The sequence below is a fragment of the Gobio gobio genome, assembly GCF_949357685.1.
Source record: "Gobio gobio genome assembly, chromosome: 13".
NCBI lineage: Eukaryota > Metazoa > Chordata > Actinopteri > Cypriniformes > Gobionidae > Gobio > Gobio gobio.
The window spans coordinates 2532460-2542459 of NC_137106.1; the positions used below are offsets into that span (position 1 = coordinate 2532460).

Consider the following 10000-nt stretch of genomic DNA (forward strand, 5'->3'; position numbering starts at 1 on the left):
TGTGTGTGTGTGTGTGAGAGAGAGAGAGAGAGAGAGAGAGAGAGAGAGAGAGAGAGAGAGAGAGAGAGAGAGAGAGAGAGAGAGAGAGAGAGAGAGAGAGTGTGTGTCCAAATGAATCAGTTTGAATCAGGATAAGAACTGAATCAAATCACAAGCTTGTGAATCTAAACCAGATGGAATCATCTCATACTTCTTGTGTGTGTGTGTGTGTGTGTGTGTGTGTGTGTGTGTGTGTGTGTGTGTGTGAGAGAGAGAGAGAGAGAGAGAGAGAGAGAGAGTGTCCAAATGAATCAGTTTGAATCAGGATAAGAACTGAATCAAATCACAAGCTTGTGAATCTAAACCAGATGGAATCATCTCATACTTCTTGTGTGTGTGTGTGTGTGTGTGTGTGTGTGTGTGTCTGTCTGTGTCTCATGCTTCTCTCGTGTGTGTGTGTGTGTGTGTGAGAGAGTGAGAGAGTGTGTCCAAATGAATCAGTTTGAATCAGGATCAGAACTGAATCAAATCACAAGCTTGTGAATCTAAACCAGATGGAATCATCTCATACTTCTTGTGTGTGTGTGTGTGTCTGTGTCTCATGCTTCTCTCGTGTGTGTGTGTGTGTGTGTGTGTGTGTGTGGGTGTGTATGTGTGTGTGAGAGAGAGTGTTTGTCCCCAAATGATTCAGTTTGAATCAGGATCAGAACTGAATCAAATCACAAGCTTGTGAATCTAAACCAGATGTGTGTGTGTGTGTGTGTGTGTGTGTGTGTGTGTGTGTGTGTGTCTCATGCTTCTCTCGTGGGTGTGTGTGTGAGAGAGTGTGTCCAAATGAATCAGTTTGAATCAGGATCAGAACTGAATCAAATCACAAGCTTGTGAATCTAAACCAGATGGAATCATCTCATACTTCTCTTGTGTGTGTGTGTGTGTGTGTGTGTGTGTGTGTGTGTGTGTGTGTGTGTGTCCATCATCAGAGAGATCTCAGAGAGCGCTTCTCTCCAGAATCCCAAGGGATCGTCGCTGGGAAACTCAGGTACTCTCACACACATGATCAACTCCTCAGCACTCGCTCTCAGACTGAGCATAACACAGTTTATTAATTCACATATTCATCATCATATCCTGCTTGAGTTTTCCTCATTACTGATGTTCAGCTTTAGTGATATTATCCTCTATTATGCGTCTCATTTCCATATTAATAATCCTAGAAGCTCTTCAAACCACATTAATAACACTGCTCAACAATAACCTTTCTTTCTTTCTTTCTTTCTTTCTTTCTTTCTTTCTTTCTTTCTTTCTTTCATTTGTTCATTCATTCCTTCATTCATCCTTTCTTCCTTCCTTCCTTTTTTCCTAAGTAGGGCTGATATGACCAAAATCTTATTTCAGTTTAATTTCATTTAATCGTTGTATCTTTGTAATTATAAAAAGGAAGATGCAAATTACGAACAATAGGACAGAGACAATATAAGAAATGTAGAAAGACAATTCAGAATTAAATCTACATGGATTCGTTGAGTCGGTTCACGGTCGAGTCGGTTCACGGTCGAGTCGGTTCAGGGTCGAGTCGGTTCAGCGTCGAGTCGGTTCAGCGTCGATTCGGTTCAGGGTCGAGTCGGTTCAGGGTCGAGTCGGTTCAGGGTCGGTTCAGCGTCGAGTCGGTTCAGCGTCGAGTCGGTTCAGCGTCGAGTCAGTTCAGGGTCGAGTCGGTTCAGCGTCGAGTCGGTTCAGGGTCAAGTCGGTTCAGCGTCGAGTCGGTTCAGCGTCGAGTCGGTTCAGCGTCGAGTCGGTTCAGCGTCGAGTCGGTTCAGCGTTGAGTCGGTTCAGAGTTGAGTCGGTTCAGGGTCGAGTCGGTTCAGGGTCGAGTCGGTTCAGCGTCGAGTCGGTTCAGCGTCGAGTCGGTTCAGCGTCGAGTCGGTTCAGCGTCAAGTCGGTTCAGCGTTGAGTCGGTTCAGAGTTGAGTCGGTTCAGGGTCGAGTCGGTTCAGGGTCGGTTCAGCGTCGAGTCGGTTCAGCGTTGAGTCGGTTCAGCGTCGAGTCGGTTCAGCGTCGAGTCAGTTCAGGGTCGAGTCGGTTCAGCGTCGAGTCGGTTCAGGGTCGAGTCGGTTCAGGGTCAAGTCGGTTCAGCGTCGAGTCGGTTCAGCGTCGAGTCGGTTCAGCGTCGAGTCGGTTCAGCGTCAAGTCGGTTCAGCGTTGAGTCGGTTCAGAGTTGAGTCGGTTCAGCGTCGAGTCAGGGTCGAGTCGGTTCAGCGTCGAGTCGGTTCAGCGTCGAGTCGGTTCAGGGTCGAGTCGGTTCAGGGTCGAGTCGGTTCACGGTCGAGTCGGTTCAGCGTCGAGTCGGTTCAGGGTCGAGTCGGTTCACGGTCGAGTCGGTCGGTTCAGGGTCGAGTCGGTTCAGGGTCGAGACGGTTCAGGGTCGAGACGGTTCAGGGTCGATTCGGTTCAGCGTCGATTCGGTTCAGGGTCGAGTCGGTTCAGCGTCGAGTCGGTTCAGAGTCGGTTCAGGGTCGAGTCGGTTCAGGGTCAAGTCGGTTCAGCGTCGAGTCGGTTCAGCGTCGAGTCGGTTCAGGGTCGAGTCGGTTCAGCGTCGAGTCGGTTCAGCGTCGAGTCGGTTCAGCGTCGAGTCGGTTCAGCGTCGAGTCGGTTCAGGGTCGAGTCGGTTCAGGGTCGAGTCGGTTCAGGGTCGAGTCGGTTCAGGGTCGATTCGGTTCAGGGTCGAGTCGATTCAGGGTCGAGTCGGTTCAGAGTCGAGTCGGTTCAGAGTCGGTTCAGCGTCGAGTCGGTTCAGCGTCGAGTCGGTTCAGCGTCGAGTCGGTTCGAGTCGGTTCAGCGTCGAGTCGGTTCAGCGTCGAGTCGGTTCAGGGTCGAGTCGGTTCAGGGTCGAGTCGGTTCAGCGTCGAGTCGGTTTAGCGTCGAGTCGGTTCAGCGTCGAGTCGGTTCAGCGTCGAGTCGGTTCAGCGTCGAGTCGGTTCAGAGTCGAGTCGGTTCAGAGTCGAGTCGGTTCAGGGTCGAGTCGTTTCAGGGTCGAGTCGTTCAGGGTCGAGTCGGTTCAGCGTCGAGTCGGTTCAGCGTCGAGTCGGTTCAGCGTCGAGTCGGTTCAGGGTCGAGTCGGTTCAGCGTCGAGTCGGTTCAGGGTCGAGTCGGTTCACGGTCGAGTCGGTTCAGCGTCGAGTCGGTTCAGGGTCAAGTCGGTTCAGCGTTGAGTCGGTTCAGGGTCGAGTCGGTTCAGGGTCGAGTCGGTTCAGCGTCGAGTCGGTTTAGCGTCGAGTCGGTTCAGCGTCGAGTCGGTTCAGCGTCGAGTCGGTTCAGCGTCGAGTCGGTTCAGAGTCGAGTCGGTTCAGAGTCGAGGCGGTTCAGGGTCGAGGCGGTTCAGCGTCGAGACGGTTCAGGGTCGAGTCGGTTCAGCGTCGAGTCGGTTCACGGTCGAGTCGGTTCAGAGTCGAGTCGGTTCAGCGTCGAGTCGGTTCAGGGTCGAGTTGGTTCAGGGTCGAGTCGTTCAGGGTCGAGTCGGTTCAGCGTCGAGTCGGTTCAGCGTCGAGTCGGTTCAGCGTCGAGTCGGTTCAGGGTCGAGTCGGTTCAGCGTCGAGTCGGTTCAGGGTCGAGTCGGTTCAGGGTTGAGTCGGTTCACGGTCGAGTCGGTTCAGCGTCGAGTCGGTTCAGGGTTGAGTCGGTTCAGGGTCGAGTCGGTTCGGTTCAGGGTCGAGTCGGTTCAGGGTCGAGTCGTTCAGGGTCGAGTCGGTTCAGGGTCGAGTCGGTTCAGGGTCGAGTCGGTTCAGGGTCGAGTCGGTTCAGTGTTGATTCAGTTGAAGTCAGAGTCGGTTCAGAGTCGAGTCGTTTCAGTGTTGATTCAGTTCAAGCGTCGAGTCGGTTCAGTGTTGATTCAGTTGAAGTCAGAGTCCGTGTCCAATCCCAGAAGCCCGTGTGTAGCTGTGGCCACTCATGTCTGACTCAGGGTCAGTGTAAGGCTTGGCTCTGGCAGAGATGACGTGTAAAGCCTTGAGGGATGTTGAGTTATCCTTAAGTGTGTCCAGCTGATGTTTGTTTGGTGTCCTGCAGGTCTGTCCGAGTCCCACGGGAGCAGCTCCGGCCTGTCCATGAACGTGAACCTCGTGACCCCTGAGAAGATCTCCGGCAGCTTGAGGCGGCGATACGAGACGCAGGTCAGCCAATGATCTCACAGCTGACATCATGAGAAACACGTGTCCCTCCTCATCCTGTGCCTGTAGAGAATAGACACAGTCACACGCCTTCTCATTAATCCACAATCCCAGTCATACATGTGTGTTGAGCATCAGTGTCCGGTTGCATAAAGCACTTTAAGTGTAATCTTCCCTTAAGTTTGCCCTTATGTTTCCCTTAAACCTAAGGGTGTTGCAGAAAAAAACCCTTAAGTGTTACTCAAGGGTTTCTTTAAGTGAAACGTCATAAACACTTAGAATTCCCCTTAAATGCTGTTTTTTTACTTAAGTAATCCCTTAAAAAGCGTTAAGTGTTGCATAAACCCCTTAACGCTCATTTCCCCAAGTATAACTCAAGGTTTGGAAATTGTAACCTTAAGAGTAACGCGGACAAGAATAAGACGACATGGCTGAATTTATGAACCAGCTGAAGATCATTATTACCCCTTTTCCACCAAAGCAGAGCTAGAGCTAGATCGGAGTCAGAGCCTAGTTTCAAATCAGTTCTTTGTGTTTCCACACCCAAAGCCCAGCTCCGAGCCAGGAAAAGTGGTTCTTAAGTAGCACCAAAACATTGCTGGGCTAGAACAGGGCTAGAAGTAAGAACCGATTCCATCAGGCGCTGGGGGCGGGGTCAACAAGACCAACACAAACTGGAGATCCGCCATTGTTGAAATAGCAGCTAATGGAGCTAACAGCTGCTGCTCGTTTGTAATCTCCGTCTATACAAATTACGGCGAACTACATGAATGCGTTGGATTAGCTGTGTTTGTTGTGTTTTGATGCTGATGTAGGATCGTAAAGCCATGTGAATCAATAGTAACGCAACGTTTGCATTGTTGATGGAAGGCTTGTTCGCAGCGGTGCTGTGCAGAGACCGATCGCCGTATGATAACCAGTCCAGCGAGAGCACACGACTCCTTATGCTTTTGATTCACTCATGCGTTTATATATACATGTCATACGTGGATCGGTCTACGCAGCGCAGATGCATCTCGAACAAGCCTGGTGTGTGTGTGTGTGTTTCCCGCTGTCCAGGGTTGCCAGGTTTTCACAACAAACCCGCCCAATTGCTACTCAAAACAAGCCCAATCGCGTTCCAGGGGGGCTTCCCCGGTAAAAATCACATTTTGGGGTAAAATATGTGTTTTTTGGCATGGTTGCCTACTAAAATTCGCATTCCCGGGGCTAAATATCACATAATTGGGGTCGCGGACATTATCCCGCGGACATGAAAAGACAGCCCGCGGCAAAACCACAGACTTGGCAACACTGCCGCTGCCTCGCTAGCGTTGCTGAGAGAGATGAGACGTATACAGTGACGTAAGACCTGGCTCTGTTGTGGCTCTCAGCATGTGGAAAAGCAAACGGTTCTTAGAAGGTTCCTCAGTCGAACCAACCATGAACTGGGACTAGCTCTGGCTCTGAACTAGCTCTAGCACTGCCTTGGTGGAAAAGGGGTATGAGTGAGGGATAATGTGGCCGGTTCTCCACTGGTCCTCCATGACCCTGTGGCCGGTTCTCCACTGGTCCTCCATGACCCTGTGGCCGGTTCTCCACTGGTCCTTCATGACCCTGTGGCCGGTTCTCCACTGGTCCTCCATGACCCTGTGACCGGTTCTCCACTGGTCCTCCATGACCCTGTGACCGGTTCTCCACTGGTCCTTCATGACCCTGTGGCCGGTTCTCCACTGGTCCTTCATGACCCTGTGGCCGGTTCTCCACTGGTCCTTCATGACCCTGTGGCCGGTTCTCCACTGGTCCTCCATGACCCTGTGGCCGGTTCTCCACTGGTTCCTCATGACCCTGTGGCCGGTTCTCCACTGGTCCTCCATGACCCTGTGGCTGGTTCTCCACTGGTCCTCCATGACCCTGTGGCCGGTTCTCCACTGGTCCTTCATGACCCTGTGGCTGGTTCTCCACTGGTCCTCCATGACCCTGTGGCCGGTTCTCCACTGGTCCTCCATGACCCTGTGGCCGGTTCTCCACTGGTCCTTCATGACCCTGTGGCCGGTTCTCCACTGGTCCTCCATGACCCTGTGGCTGGTTCTCCACTGGTCCTCCATGACCCTGTGACCGGTTCTCCACTGGTCCTCCATGACCCTGTGGCCGGTTCTCCACTGGTCCTTCATGACCCTGTGGCCGGTTCTCCACTGGTCCTCCATGACCCTGTGGCCGGTTCTCCACTGGTTCCTCATGACCCTGTGGCCGGTTCTCCACTGGTCCTCCATGACCCTGTGGCTGGTTCTCCACTGGTCCTCCATGACCCTGTGACCGGTTCTCCACTGGTCCTCCATGACCCTGTGGCCGGTTCTCCACTGGTCCTCCATGACCCTGTGACCGGTTCTCCACTGGTCCTCCATGACCCTGTGGCCGGTTCTCCACTGGTTCCTCATGACCCTGTGGCCGGTTCTCCACTGGTCCTCCATGACCCTGTGGCTGGTTCTCCACTGGTCCTCCATGACCCTGTGACCGGTTCTCCACTGGTCCTCCATGACCCTGTGGCCGGTTCTCCACTGGTCCTCCATGACCCTGTGACCGGTTCTCCACTGGTCCTCCATGACCCTGTGGCCGGTTCTCCACTGGTCCTCCATGACCCTGTGGCCGGTTCTCCACTGGTCCTCCGTGACCCTGTGGCCGGTTCTCCACTGGTCCTTCATGACCCTGTGGCCGGTTCTCCACTGGTCCTTTATGACCCTGTGGCCGGTTCTCCACTGGTCCTCCATGACCCTGTGGCCGGTTCTCCACTGGTCCTTCATGACCCTGTGGCCGGTTCTCCACTGGTCCTCCATTACCCTGTGGCCGGTTCTCCACTGGTCCTCCATGACCCTGTGGCCGGTTCTCCACTGGTCCTCCATTACCCTGTGGCCGGTTCTCCACTGGTCCTTCATGACCCTGTGGCCGGTTCTCCACTGGTCCTTCATGACCCTGTGGCCGGTTCTCCACTGGTCCTTCATGACCCTGTGGCCGGTTCTCCACTGGTCCTTTATGACCCTGTGGCCGGTTCTCCACTGGTCCTCCATGACCCTGTGGCCGGTTCTCCACTGGTCCTCCATTACCCTGTGGCCGGTTCTCCACTGGTCCTTCATGACCCTGTGGCCGGTTCTCCACTGGTCCTTCATGACCCTGTGGCCGGTTCTCCACTGGTCCTCCATGACCCTGTGGCCGGTTCTCCACTGATCCTCCATTACCCTGTGGCCGGTTCTCCACTGGTCCTCCATTACCCTGTGGCCGGTTCTCCACTGGTCCTCCATGACCCTGTGGCCGGTTCTCCACTGGTCCTCCATTACCCTGTGGCCGGTTCTCCACTGGTCCTCCATGACCCTGTGGCCGGTTCTCCACTGGTCCTCCATGACCCTGTGGCCGGTTCTCCACTGGTCCTCCATGACCCTGTGGCCGGTTCTCCACTGGTCCTCCATGACCCTGTGGCCGGTTCTCCACTGGTCCTCCATTACCCTGTGGCCGGTTCTCCACTGGTCCTTCATGACCCTGTGGCCGGTTCTCCACTGGTCCTTCATGACCCTGTGGCCGGTTCTCCACTGGTCCTCCATGACCCTGTGGCCGGTTCTCCACTGGTCCTCCATGACCCTGTGGCCGGTTCTCCACTGGTCCTTCATGACCCTGTGGCCGGTTCTCCACTGGTCCTTTATGACCCTGTGGCCGGTTCTCCACTGGTCCTCCATGACCCTGTGGCCGGTTCTCCACTGGTCCTTCATGACCCTGTGGCCGGTTCTACACTGGTCCTCCATTACCCTGTGGCCGGTTCTCCACTGGTCCTCCATGACCCTGTGGCTGGTTCTCCACTGGTCCTCCATGACCCTGTGGCCGGTTCTCCATGACCCTGTGGCCGGTTCTCCACTGGTCCTCCATGACCCTGTGGCCGGTTCTCCACTGGTCCTTCATGACCCTGTGGCCGGTTCTCCACTGGTCCTCCATGACCCTGTGGCCGGTTCTCCACTGGTCCTTCATGACCCTGTGGCCGGTTCTCCACTGGTCCTCCATGACCCTGTGGCCGGTTCTCCATGACCCTGTGGCCGGTTCTCCACTGGTCCTCCATGACCCTGTGGCCGGTTCTCCACTGGTCCTTCATGACCCTGTGGCCGGTTCTCCACTGGTCCTTCATGACCCTGTGGCCGGTTCTCCACTGGTCCTCCATGACCCTGTGGCCGGTTCTCCACTGGTCCTCCATGACCCTGTGGCTGGTTCTCCACTGGTCCTTCATGACCCTGTGGCCGGTTCTCCACTGGTCCTCCATTACCCTGTGGCTGGTTCTCCACTGGTCCTTCATGACCCTGTGGCTGGTTCTCCACTGGTCCTTCATGACCCTGTGGCCGGTTCTCCACTGGTCCTTCATGACCCTGTGGCCGGTTCTCCACTGGTCCTTCATGACCCTGTGGCCGGTTCTCCACTGGTCCTTCATGACCCTGTGGCCGGTTCTCCACTGGTCCTCCATTACCCTGTGGCCGGTTCTCCACTGGTCCTTCATGACCCTGTGGCCGGTTCTCCACTGGTCCTTCATGACCCTGTGGCCGGTTCTCCACTGGTCCTCCATTACCCTGTGGCCGGTTCTCCACTGGTCCTCCATTACCCTGTGGCCGGTTCTCCACTGGTCCTTCATGACCCTGTGGCCGGTTCTCCACTGGTCCTTCATGACCCTGTGGCCGGTTCTCCACTGGTCCTTCATGACCCTGTGGCCGGTTCTCCACTGGTCCTTCATGACCCTGTGGCCGGTTCTCCACTGGTCCTTCATGACCCTGTGGCCGGTTCTCCACTGGTCCTCCATTACCCTGTGGCCGGTTCTCCACTGGTCCTTCATGACCCTGTGGCCGGTTCTCCACTGGTCCTTCATGACCCTGTGGCCGGTTCTCCACTGGTCCTCCATTACCCTGTGGCCGGTTCTCCACTGGTCCTCCATTACCCTGTGGCCGGTTCTCCACTGGTCCTTCATGACCCTGTGGCCGGTTCTCCACTGGTCCTCCATGACCCTGTGGCCGGTTCTCCACTGGTCCTCCATGACCCTGTGGCCGGTTCTCCACTGGTCCTTCATGACCCTGTGGCCGGTTCTCCACTGGTCCTTCATGACCCTGTGGCCGGTTCTCCACTGGTCCTTCATGACCCTGTGGCCGGTTCTCCACTGGTCCTTCATGACCCTGTGGCCGGTTCTCCACTGGTCCTTCATGACCCTGTGGCCGGTTCTCCACTGGTCCTCCATTACCCTGTGGCCGGTTCTCCACTGGTCCTCCATTACCCTGTGGCCGGTTCTCCACTGGTCCTCCATGACCCTGTGGCCGGTTCTCCACTGGTCCTTCATGACCCTGTGGCCGGTTCTCCACTGGTCCTTCATGACCCTGTGGCCGGTTCTCCACTGGTCCTTCATGACCCTGTGGCCGGTTCTCCACTGGTCCTCCATTACCCTGTGGCCGGTTCTCCACTGGTCCTTCATGACCCTGTGGCCGGTTCTCCACTGGTCCTTCATGACCCTGTGGCCGGTTCTCCACTGGTCCTCCATTACCCTGTGGCCGGTTCTCCACTGGTCCTCCATTACCCTGTGGCCGGTTCTCCACTGGTCCTTCATGACCCTGTGGCCGGTTCTCCACTGGTCCTTCATGACCCTGTGGCCGGTTCTCCACTGGTCCTTCATGACCCTGTGGCCGGTTCTCCACTGGTCCTTCATGACCCTGTGGCCGGTTCTCCACTGGTCCTTCATGACCCTGTGGCCGGTTCTCCACTGGTCCTCCATGACCCTGTGGCCGGTTCTCCACTGGTCCTCCATGACCCTGTGGCCGGTTCTCCACTGGTCCTCCATGACCCTGTGGCCGGTTCTCCACTTTTGATAGA

The 10000-nt window shown here is 55.5% G+C and overlaps 1 protein-coding gene across 1 annotated transcript in view; it reads left to right on the forward strand.

The window, feature by feature from the left end:
* Positions 1-10000, forward strand: part of eif2ak4 (eukaryotic translation initiation factor 2 alpha kinase 4) — a gene marked incomplete at its 5' end in the record, with an annotated part of 140520 nt that overhangs the window by 93660 nt on the left and 36860 nt on the right. Inside the window, 2 exons of the mRNA XM_079833966.1 lie at positions 960-1018; positions 4041-4144. Coding sequence (XP_079690092.1) covers positions 960-1018; positions 4041-4144 — 163 coding nt within the window. The remainder of the gene's footprint in view (positions 1-959; positions 1019-4040; positions 4145-10000) is intronic.